This window comes from Stegostoma tigrinum, chromosome 6 (genome assembly GCF_030684315.1).
Source record: "Stegostoma tigrinum isolate sSteTig4 chromosome 6, sSteTig4.hap1, whole genome shotgun sequence".
Classification (NCBI taxonomy): domain Eukaryota; kingdom Metazoa; phylum Chordata; class Chondrichthyes; order Orectolobiformes; family Stegostomatidae; genus Stegostoma; species Stegostoma tigrinum.
In genome coordinates, this window is record NC_081359.1 from 71,924,607 (window position 1) to 71,937,203 (window position 12,597).

The 12,597-nt window shown below is 38.8% G+C and overlaps 1 protein-coding gene across 1 annotated transcript in view; it reads left to right on the forward strand.

The window, feature by feature from the left end:
* The first annotated feature begins 660 nt into the window (after positions 1 to 660).
* Positions 661 to 12,597, forward strand: part of rnf17 (ring finger protein 17) — a 151,911-nt gene continuing 139,974 nt past the window's right edge. Inside the window, exons 1-6 of the mRNA XM_059646967.1 lie at positions 661 to 723; positions 1,932 to 2,032; positions 3,418 to 3,503; positions 6,304 to 6,368; positions 7,928 to 7,959; positions 10,929 to 11,034. Coding sequence (XP_059502950.1) covers positions 661 to 723; positions 1,932 to 2,032; positions 3,418 to 3,503; positions 6,304 to 6,368; positions 7,928 to 7,959; positions 10,929 to 11,034 — 453 coding nt within the window. The remainder of the gene's footprint in view (positions 724 to 1,931; positions 2,033 to 3,417; positions 3,504 to 6,303; positions 6,369 to 7,927; positions 7,960 to 10,928; positions 11,035 to 12,597) is intronic.

Below are 12,597 nucleotides of genomic sequence, written 5' to 3' on the forward strand. Positions count from 1 at the left end.
TCTGCCTGCAATTCAGCAATGTTGTTTCTTCAAGGTTCCACTCCACCTTCTACTGGAGAGTTGCTGTGGGGCCATGTTGCTGCAGTGAGCCTGAATTCTCATAGCAGATTGCCTGGTTGGAACATCATCCGAACCGGAGTCCTGGAAGTGGCTGTGTGGGGAGTTCACACTTGCTTTCTAACTATTGGATGGATCAGCTGCTGTGATGGCTAACTTTCATCCATTCTCATACATTTTTGTTTAAATTAAGACTATGAATGGGAGGGCTATTTTTGCTGGGTTTCTGAATTTGTGAACAAAGAATTGTTACTTTGATGTGTCGACTGGCTTCCAATTAGACTTTTTTGGCTTAAACATGTATTTTGAAAGTGACACCATATTCACTTCATATTTTGTGTGCTTCCATTTACAGAATTGCCTAATACCAGTTCAGAACATCTTCCGCACTTGCTGCAGTGCGAGCATGTCTTTTGTGGGACATGTTTAAAAATCCAACATGTAAACTCTGATGTCATCTGTCTGTTGTGTCAGGCAAGTTTTTGTGCTTATTTATCTGGTTCTGACTGATTGATTTATTATTTGAAATGAGCATTAAGGTTCCTACTGTTAAGGCTTTCACCATATCTGTGCCATCGGTTTCCTATATTCTGTAGTATTAACATGGGCCCTTTTTCTGCTCTATGCGAGCTGTGGTCTTTAATAGATCCAAATAGCAGTGTCATGGTAAGGTTACCTGGCAAATAACTTACTACCTTGTATTCTCTTTCCCTGCCAAAATACTTAACTCATTAATTTGTGTTAGCAACATTTAGGAGAAGTAGCTGTGTGGTTATAATGCCACTGAACTGGTATTTAGAACCCCAGGATAATGTTCAGTAGAAGTATTCGCATCACACCAAGGCAGGTAGTGAAACTTGAATTCAATGAAATCTGGAATTAAAACTTAATTGGATCTATGTAATCACCTTCAGTTATTGTAATAATCCATATAGTTCACTCCTGCCCTTCAGGGTAGGAAATCTATCTTATACACAAGACCAAGTGAAGATGACTCCAGGTCCATAGCAGTGTGGTTGACTCTTACAAGGCCATTTCAGATGGATAGTTAAGGTACAATTGCAGGGAAGCTAGAGATAGGCAATCAAGACTTGACTACATAACAATGTCTGCATCCCATGTAAAAATAATGAAAATAGAATGACTAAAATTGAAACCTTGTCAGACTTAAGGGTAATGTTGACGGACTTTTGCTTTTTTATAAACAGCAAGAGAATCCATGCTATATTTATCTTGTTTACTCAATCTCTCCTAAATAAGATTATCCACTGATCCAAGGGGTCAGTCTGGTGAGCCTTCATAAGAGTCCCTCTGTGGCAAATATGTCCTTCTGTGGAGAGGCCAAATCTGTACATAATACCTCGTGTAGGAGATAATTGTTTTCACCCTTTTTTATTGTGGTGATTCAAGTAATTTTGCTATTAACAGTGCAGAGTAGAACAGTGCCTTCTCATATTCTCTGTGCTGGTCTGTGCTTTTCTTTTAGGTAGTGCAGTCCCCTCTAATGTCAAGTGTGAAGATATTTGGATAGGAGCAATTATTAGTAGGTAATTAAGAACACAGCCTCAGTGAAGGGGAGACAGTTCAGCATTGTGATGAACAGGAATTTCTTCAGTCAGTGTGTCGAATTTGTGGAACTCCTTGCCACAGAAGACTGGGGAGGCCAAGTCGTTTTAGCTGAGAGGTTCTTGATTGGTCGCAAGGAGGCAGTAGGAGAGTGGAGTTGAGAAACACATCAGCCATGATCGATTGACACAGACTCTATGGACTGAACAGTTTAATTCTGTCCTATGTCTAGTGGTCAGTTATTTTAAAAGTGCTTAAGTATTTAGATCTGTCTGATTTTTTTTTTTTGTTTTTTTTTCTTTTTCAAGGTTTCAACACCCGTGGATGCAGATACTGGAGTGGAGGCTCTTCCACTTGATAAATACATCACTGGTGCATTATACACTAAAAAGATGTTTCATAATACAAAGTAAGATTTTTATGAAGATACTATGCTGCAGTAATGGTACATGTTTTTGTGGGCAGATTCAAAACCATAGTGCTTGCTGTTGATGTAGAAGAATGGTGCCCAAAATGATCAAGTGATTGCTATGGCATGTGCTCTTTTTACATAGGTGCACTTAGTTCAGTCTGTCAGCAAGCGGAGAGGATATCAGGGTGTATGGTGCTCATAGAAGTATAGTCATCACAGCATTTTAAGAGTAATAATCGCTGAATTTGTTTCCTTTTTAAAAATTGATAATTTAGAGAAAAATAAATATATACTACAATGAATAACATTGAATCTAAAATAGCAAACTTGAAAAATGTTTGTGAAGAAATTTGGGAATCCAGATAGTCCTCACTTTAAGTAATAATTTTCAGGAATGCCACCCCCAACTTGTAACTGGAGAGGAGGGGGGTGGGTGGAGAGGAGGAAAGTTTCCATAAAAGTCAGTGTTAAAACTGGAGTTAGGTTCTTCGGCATGTTTTTATGCAGAGGGGGAAGGTATAGATTTAACTACTACACTGTATGTGATATTGTACATTCGTAACTGATAAACTTGCATTCATTGAATTATTTCGTTAAATTAGCTAAGTCAAGGCTTGTCTTTTGTAAGTACAGATTTCAATGGCTTCTGGCTCCACTCTCTATCTCCCTTTTTTGGGTTTTTCTGTTGTAGATTTTGTTCTCCTTGCCCCATGCAAGTGACCCCTCATTTTAGAATGTACTATAAAATTCTTTGCTATGAGTAATAATCTTGCCCTTGCATTGGTGCTGTTTCACCCTGTCGCTGATGTCCTCCAGCCTGCTGGTATCCGTTTGCTGCTGCCCATAAAAAAAAATCAAAGACAACAGATGTAACTTATGGTAGTAACAAGATGCTTCTGGTCTATAGACTAGTGATCAGCTATCAATTTCAGACCACACTGTTTGCTTGCTGACAGCTGTGAGTTTAGTCCCTGATTCACTGGATGTCTTGGAGTTGCTGAGTTCGTGTGCAGTTCTTTAGTATGTCTGGAGTAATAACTAAGTTGTCTGCTGTCAAAGCTCACTGAATTTTGAAGAAAGTCAGTTTATCTCTAGCAACATTTGTTTGCTGTGCCTTTTAGTGCTTCATGAAACTCGCTAAAATGTACACACGGCCAGTTTCTCATAATTCAGCCCTTTTGTCTGTAGCCTGATTTATTCTTTTGACTCAGTTTTGACCTTCATACAAATTTACGGTTTTCATGGGAATTTAAAGATACAAACATTTTGAGACTGACTCAGTATTATCATTACATTATTGAATAATCTTTTTAGTTGTCAATACTACCTATTTTTAAGACTGTACTAGAAATTGTTATATTTTAAAACCTTTTGTTATGCAGGAACAATGCCCAGATGATTACTGAAGATTCTGAAGTTTCCAATGACTCAAAGCAAGAAAATAAAGACAATAAGCTTCCTGCCACAGGTTTTTTATTATACATAATTATCATTTTTTACAAATTTGTAGTTCATGGTTTGTTTTTGTATACAACTTTGTTTAAAGAAGTAAATTTAACAGCTAAGAAATTAAGACCATCAAAATGTCAAACTTTGATTTTGCTAGAATACTAAAAACAAATGGTAGTTCGGAAGTGACCCACTGATTCCATTATACAAAATAGAGGTAAATATCATGTGAGCTGGTGAAATGGGGTATTCACTGTTTGCTGAAATGAAAGTCCAAAGAAAGGTGCTTTGTGAGTTGAAGCAAAATTAGTTAGTAGGGTCCACTAATTATGGAAAAAAGCACAGAAGCTAGGAGTAAATCTTTCAGCCTTTTATGCCTCATCATTCAGTACAATCATGGCTGATCCTCTATCCTAGCACTAATCTTGCTTTCTTGTCATAATCCTTGATGCCTTTAATATCTTAAAAATTTATCAGTGGCTTAGCCTCCACAGCTTTTGATGATCGTGCTTTGCTGAGACCAAGTTGCTACTCGCCATACTCTCTCCAGCCATTTTCTACCTGATTAAATGCCCCCACTCTCACACTCAAGCTCACCATGGGGTTAGCAGATCATGTATGCCTAACCTCTCTTTGATTTCCTTTATCCCATTCAATAACACAAAATGTCCATATTCTTGTACTTTCTGAAGTAACTAATTTGACTTGATGAGCAGTTTGTTTGTAGAAGTTTGTAAGTTCCATATTATTTTAAAGATGGCCAGCCACAATGTTGCCTGAAGGTATTTCCCACTCTGTTATCAGTTAAACTGACATTGCTGAGATTATGAATTGATAGTGGAGCATTGAGGTATACAACCAGTACTTGAGAAAGACTGGGCTGACCCCCTCCAGTGACAGGAAACCTACATGACAGATTCTACCTCCGTCTTGTTGCCCCTCTGGATACTGAATCTGTGATGGTTGGAACGGCTACAGTGGAAAGGAGAGGACCCAGGTATTGGAGGTTGATGAACCATTATTTTGAACAATCCTATTTGCCACCATACAAGAAACTTCAGCTTCACTGTCACTCACCTCTTCAACTAGATGCTTTACCTATCTGGCGTACACCATACCTCCTGAAGACCGTGTCTGTGTGTGTCTCATTGAAATCTGGGTTAGGCTTGATCAAATGCTGATGTTTTCTTTTGTTAAGGTGTGTGTGCGATGCTAGCAAGACACCAATTTTGTCCACCTCTGTAATTACACTTGTGTGCAGAACAGACTTTAAACGTAGCAGAGATAATAGGAACAGCAGATGCTGGACAGTCCAAGATAGCAAGGTGTAGAGCTGGATGAACACAGCAGGCCAAGCAGCATCTTAGGGGCAGGAAAGCTGACGTTTCGGGCCTAGACCCTTCAGTCTCTGCTGCTGGCACACTAGTGACTGGGCTTATTGAAGTCTGTTTCACAGCTTAAAGCACTATCTTGGGCTGCAAGGTCAGTACCGTTTACTTCAACTTACAGTCATAAGTTGGTAACTGAGGGGCTGGATGTGTTTTAATTCTTCAAAACTTGTTCAGTTCTGGAAAGGTTCTGTCAATCAGGAAAATAAGTATAGCACCTCAATTCAGGAAGGAAGGGAGGCGGCAAACTGGAAACTATATAGGCCAATTATCTTGACGTCTGTTGTGAGAAAGATGTTATAAACACCTGACAGGTAAATATACCAAAAACAAACAGATTGGAAAGGATGCTGTGTGGATGACAAACAAGGATACAGATTGATAGCTTGTGAATGATGTAGTGAAAAATGCAAAATTTTCACTTTTGGCTAGAATAATAGAAAAATTATTTGAGCAGACAACTGTAGGATTGCAAGATGGAAGAGGAGTTAGGAGCCCTAGTCCATGAATCTCTCAGTTTAGTGTGCATGTATTACAAATGATCTAAAACAGAAATTGCTGGAAAAACTGAGTAGGCCTGACAGTTTCTGTGGGGGGACAAAAACAGTTTCCAGTCTAGTGACTCATCTTCGGAATGTTCTGAGTTGGAGTTTAGGCAAATGTTGGGTGACTTGGTTCAAGAGTATTGTATTTGGAATGACCATAACAAGGTGTAGAGCTGGATGAACACAGCAGGCCATGTAGCAGCATAAGATCAGGAAGGCTGACCCTACTGATGAAGGGCATGGGCCTGAAATGTTGGCTTTCCTGCTCCTCTGCTGCTCGGCCTGCTGTGTTCATCCAGCTCTACACCTAGTTACCTCCGATTCTCCAGCATCTGTAGTTCCTATTATCTCGGGCATGTTTCTCCTTGTGGATGAGTTCAAAATTCAGGGACACGTTCTTAAAATTATGGGTCATCCTCTTAGGACAGATTTTAGGAGTTTTTTTTATCTTTCATGATTGTGTAATTTTGGAGCACTGCCTTAGATGGCAGGGTCCGTCGGTATTTTCAAGGTGAATGTAGATGAGTGTGTGGAATTCAGACTGCAAACACAGCAGTGTGATAATATTGAATGGCACAGCAACTCAAAGCTTGACATTCATTGCATCTAATTCATATTTTTCTATGCGAAAGGAACTTCTGCCAGGTTATCAATTTTCACTTTAAACATTGAAAGCTATTGCAACAGATGGGCAGCAGGTTAATTTAGGGAATCCCAAGTCACAAATCAAATGGCTATTTGAATAGCTGGTAGTGGAAGAAAATGATTGTTCTTCTGTTGTGTTAAAAGTAGTTTTTTTTTGGGAAATAACAACATGAAAACTATTTTGTTGTATTATCTACATTATTATTTAGCAATATTGTTTATCAATCATTCTAAATTGTAGAAAGAAAATTCTATCAGGAATGCAAACATCTGGAGTCAGAATTAGACACTTCAAATTTTGACAAGGTAAGTGCATCAGTGAAGGTATAATTTTCAAAAAATTCAAACTACTAATAGCAAGTCCATTGTTGAGCAGCCTCTGCCTCTGTCCATGCTGACCCTCTAGTTATCAATTTACAACTGCTTGCTGCTGATTTTTGTACCTTGCCATCTACAAGCTGAAGCTTTTTTTTCTGTCTCTTGATACTCCATGGAATCATGGAATCCCTATAGCGTGAAATCAGGCCATTCAGCACATTAAGTTCACACTGACCCTTTCAAGACCATTCCACCCAGACCCACTACCCTACTGTATCTTTTGTAATCCTGCACGTCCCTCGATACTATGGACAATTTAGCATAACCATTCTTCCTAACCTACACATGTTTGGACTGTGGGAGGAAGCCACAGCACCCAGATGAAACCCACACAGACCAGGGGAGAATGTCTAAACTCCGCATAGACAGTCTGCCAAGGGTGGAATTGAACGCCAGACCCTGGCACTGAAACAACAGTGCTAGCCTCTGTGCCGTCCCTTCAGAGCAGCCCCCTTCACTGGTTGGAGCATTTGTTCAGGAAGTGGGATCTTTGGTGAGCGTGCAGAACTAAGTGTGTGGGAGGTAAGAACAAAGTTGACATTTCTTTTACATTTTTAAATTTATTCTCTCTCTAAGTTATTTCACCTACCAGTTCTGGACTAGTAGCAATGTAAAACATTTCAACTTAAACATGTCTTTAAAATATTACCTACATTTTCTTCTGACAAGTTCTACAGAGCCTAAGTACAGTCCTTCTATCACTTTTTAATTAATTGGCCTAAAGTTATGCTTTTCAGGGAAGCAGTTGCAGCCATTAAGTGGGGACTTGATGTGGCTGACTGTCATTTGGAGGATGTCTGGATTTACTGTCTAGGGTACCAAATTGTTTCTGTTAAGTTATAATTATGTAACAATCAGTACCTTTTAAGTGTACCTTAATTTATAAAAATTCTCAGGTATTGAATTGAGTCTCTTTGCTACGACTATAACTGCACTTCGTGGTGAAGCAGGTGCAGAAAGTGTGCTGCATTCTTTGTGAAACATTTGAAACGCACCAGTTACTGCCTTTAACAAGCCATGGAATAAAATGAACCGTTTTTAAACTTCTAAATCAATTACAGTGAAATCGTAGGAACGAGACAGTCCCAATTTTTTCGCTCTCGCTCTCTCCCCCTCCACCGTCTTCACTCGCTGCCCTGTTCCAGTGCTGTTTGTTTGCAGTTCAAGGGCGGGGGGTGGGGGGTCGTCAAGCCTGGCACTGACCAGAATAATGAGCAGAGTCCTGATGTAGTCACTGGAATGTCTAATGCAATTGTGTTTTCCTCGTGGTCAACCATTATTGACATCACACATGCACCAACTTCTGGTTCCTGGGCAGAGTGGGCACCAACTCTAGTTCCAGGCGCACATTGACAACAGCAATGGTGTACACTCCTTGTAATAAGATGGTAGAAGACATGCCACTTTAATGAAATAATCTAATTTTCAATGTTTCTGTAATAATTTATTCTTTGCAATTAAAAGAATTTCACACTTTTAATTTGCAGATTTACTGGAGCCAAAAAGGAATACCTACAAGGTAAAATTTGATCTACTAGTCAACTCCACAGATGCCTTCAGAAACTAATTTTAGTTTTCAATGACTTGCAATTTGTAGGGGAAGAAGAAATTCAGCATGTGAGTTTTGAAGTCTGATGTAAATATTGTTCATAATTCTTGAGAGAAATTGAGCATTACTTTCAGGGCTTGTACCCCTAAAACGTCTTTGTAAAGAAGATTTTTATTCCTCTATCCTGGATAGAGTTATGAAGATTCATGATTTTGCGAGGGGAAAATTTGTGATGATCTCTAAATAGAACATTTCAAAACAAAAGGAAAAATCTGAAGTTACCAGATTGCCTCTTTGTGACTGATGTCCTCTGTACAGGTACCTTCAGAATGTTAATAGACAGGAGGAAATAGTGAAATGACCACGTGTAAGAATGTAGGATGAGGTGAATGGAACGGTGGGGGTCTAGGTTGGTGGTGATCTGCAGTGTGGTTAGGAAGCCAGGAGAGTGCTCCAGTGGTAACTGAAATGGGCAATAACACCATAGTCGTATTTCTGCAGAGAAAATGAGGTGAAAAGTGAGGGGCAGACTTGCAAATTGAGAGGTAAGGATGGAGAGAATGCAGTAGGATGGGCATAACATTTCAAAAGAAAAATATAATGATGCTTGATTTGAGTTTTTTTTTAAAATAATGTCTTTTGATCCTTTTGGGTTTTTAAATTGCAGCTCAATTGCCTTTTAAGGAATCCTTGTACTGTATACTCATATTTTCAGCAATCTTTATCCCTTCACTACAATTCTTAGTGTGCAGTTTCAAATTGAGAATTTTTTTCCTCAAGCTTTTGAGTCGGAAGAAGCAGAAGCTTGCAAAGGTATCCATCAGATGAATATGGTGTCTGGAAAATACATGGGAAAACTGGCCTACCAAGAAGGGAAACACTGCAGCTTGCAGAACAAAATGTTGGCAAGCAAACAATATCGCCCAGTATAATAAAAATCTTCATGAATTGTGCTGTGAAGCAGAAACTAATGCCTTATTAGCCAATTTGAAGGCTGTTGAAAGTAATAATGGAACTAGATGGAACAGGTAGTACACTGGCTCAGTGGTTAGCACTGCTGCCTCACAGCACCAGGGACCTGGGTTCGATTCCAGCCTTGGACAACTGGCTGTCTGTTTGGGGCTTGCACATTTCCCCCTGTGTTTGCATGGGTTTCCTCAGGTGCTCAGGTTCCTCCTGTAGTCTAAAAATGTGCAGGTGATGTGGATTAGCTATGGGACAAGCAGGGTTACAGGGGTAGAGTAGGGCAGTAAGTCCGTGTGGACTTGTTGGGCAGAATGGCCTGTTTCCATACTGCAGGGATTCTGTGATAGTGACTGTTGCAAGAAATGTGATCCATGATGGATATGTACCAAGGCGTATTTGTTTCTTCTTAAGAGTGGGTTTTTATTGAACTTTTTTTGCAACTCATTAGAGTTTTCAATGTAGAAATTTTCTGTGATTGCTGTAATTACTGCCAACGCTAGCAATTAATTTAATGGGAATGCAGCTTTTTGAAACCATGTAGAGGTTCTGCTGTTGGACTGCAGTAGACAGTCAGGAGTCACATGATACCAGATTATAGTCTAACAATAAAAACCAAAAGAACTGCAGATACTGTAAATCAGGAACAAAAACTAAGTTACTTAAAAATTTCAGCAGGTCTGGCAGCATCTGTGTGAGGGAGAAAACAGTTAATGTTTTGGGTCCGGTGACCCTGTGTGTATAGTCTAACAAGTTTTTGAAATCTCAAGCTTTGAGTGTAGCCACTTGTATGATCTTTTGATCTATCTGCCCATTAAGTTTGTGTTCTGTGCATCTCTTTCACTTGACCTGAAAAAGGTGCTACACTCTGAAAGCTTGTGATTCCGAATAAACCTGTTGGACTACAACCTGGTGTCGTGTGACTTCTGACATTTTGAATAGCACGTAAGCTTAAGACACTGAATATAGATTTTTATCTGAAGTTGGTTATTTTCACTACCTAATGCATTTGCTCCTTAAGGAAAAAGAGACAAGATTAACTTATGGCTCATGTTTATTTGTATGTTGTAAGTTTTTTTTTCCCAAATGGGGGTATATTGTCAGACTTCTTAAAGTATTTCTAGTTTGTTTCTGGATACCCTACGTTTCATGAGCAGTAGTTTCATTGAAATGTACAAATTCCTTAAGAGGCTTGGCAGGATTAAATCCTTCTTTCTTGAAGGAATCTACAAATGAGACCGCAACCTCAAAAAGATACTGACCGTTTGCAGTTGTGAATATTTGGAATTCTCTGTGCCTGAGGACTGCAGATGCTCAGTTATTGGTGTACTCAAGTCAAAGAAGTCTTGATACTGAGTATATCAAAGGAGAGCAAACTTAAGAACCTGGTCCTGATTCTGTGATAATTTTTATCTCCTTGCGTTGGCGAAGAACACCAATTCAAGGGTAAAGATCCTCTTGCAATAGTGTACTGAAGTTGGAATGAGTATTTTTAAAAGTCTGGCTAACAAACAATTACTTTTTTATACAGTTTGCCTGTATGTGGAATGAGGCATACTAGAGTGTCGCGTTACTGCATTTAACAAAATTGATCTGTACTGTAAAATGAACTGCAGATGCTGGAAATCTGAACTTAAAAACGATGTTACAGGAACTCAGTAGGCCTGGCAGCATCTGTGGAGAGAGAACAATTAACATCTTGAGTTCAGAGATCCTTCTTCAGATCTATGTTGTGTGTGAAATTCCATATTTTAATTACATAACAATACACCTCTTACAAAATTTGAGTCTACTTTTTGGAAGTTCTTGTATGTGATTTGAAGCCTACTTTGTAACTTACTGCCGAAGAGGTTATTCTTCAGAAATAAATTGACTTTATTCCAAGACTTGTAAGAGATCATTCACTAAACACCATAGGTGTTGATTAGCTGTAGAATTGGTGTTTTGATTCATGTATTTATTTGTTTGTTAAATAGTTTCTCCAAACTAATGAAGCTGAATGGTGATTGTGAAAGAAGCATCATGTGCCCAGAATTGTCAGCTGCGAGAAAGGAACGTCAGAATTATTTAGAATTGAAAATGGTATGTCACTATTAAAGTATTGCTTCTCTGTAGGTGCAGACCTTTTTTTGACCATGTTTTGTGATAGAGGGAGGGAATTTCTAAATATCTTTACTATAATGCTACAAAAAAATGTTGTGACATGCCTGCAAACATTATTAGCTTTAGTTAGTTTGTGTTGCAGTCGTGCCCCACATGTTGAATTTGACCCAGGTAATCATTTATACTCCCATTAAGGCAATGGGAGGGCCTCTGGTCTTAACAGATTCCCATTATACTTTTGCAGAAAGACTCTTAGACAGTGATCTTACCCACTGACCAGAAGGGAGCTCTTTGGAGAAACAATGCAGTCAACACTGGCTTGAAAGTAACCCAAAATAATCATGAGGGAACAGAATGCCTACAGTGTGCTGCCTAGCAGTCTTGGGCTTACTGCAACCTGATCTGGGAGAAGCAGATCACTTTTTTTGAAATTTATTTGATCCACATAACAAAATAGTGAAAGACTGTGTTTACAATTGTATCTGTTCAAAATTAAAAATGGTGAACTATCCCACTTCTTCAGTTTCTTTTTTAAAGAAGAAACTGGTTTGTTTAAGGCAAATAATTAATTTGTAAAGGTTCCAAAAGTTTATTTAAAATTTTAGCTTAAGCAACAAAATAAACAAAAGAACCGTGAGTGCTGGAGACCTGAGCCAAAAACGCAAAGTGAAGGAGAAAGTCAGCAAGTCTGGCAACATTTGTGGAGAGAGAAACGGTTAATATTTTAGTCTAGTGAGCCTTTGTCAGAAACGCTAGTGAGTTTGTTTGTAGTTAGTACTAATTCCCCTCAACCTGAAGCTGTGTTCATTTAATAGCCTTAAAAAAACACAATGAAAATTAGGTTATCTATTCAAAATTTTTTTTTTGGACCCGAAGGCCTTAATTGCGAGGTTCCTTCTTTTCTCTGTTAAGACACCTGTAATACAATGGGTTTTGTTTGTTTCTATTTCCTAGCTTAAAATTATTTGCTCAGTTATCACTTTATTTAAAAGAGGCAAAATACTGTGGATGCTGGAAATCTGAAACAAACGCAAGCTGCTGGAGAAGCTCAGCTGATTTTGCAGCATCTGTGGAGAGAGAAATAGAGTTAATATTTAGAGTCCAGTGTGACTTCTCTTCAGAACTATAAGTTGCTTTGGAGGAACAAAAACAAAATCTTTGTATTTAAGAATCCAGTACAACATAGCGGTCACAACGTGGTAGAACGTGTTTTCATTTACTTATGCAATTAATTTGTTAAGTAGATGAAAACACATGATAGTTAGGATTATGGAGATATGTCTACAGTGGGTCAGGAATGGTAACTGAATACCTAGAAAGGGCAGACGAAAATGAAAATGTGCTGGAGTTGTGCTGCTGGTTGAAGAGGAAGTTAATGCAATAGTGAGGGAAAGATATCAACTGTGACCATGTGGAATCAGTATGGGTAGAGCTGAGAAATCCACAGGGGCAAAAAGCATTAATGGGAGTTGTACATAGTAGGGGTGACGTTGGAAATGACACTGGACAGGAAATCAGAAGCCCGTTGAATACAGACCACCT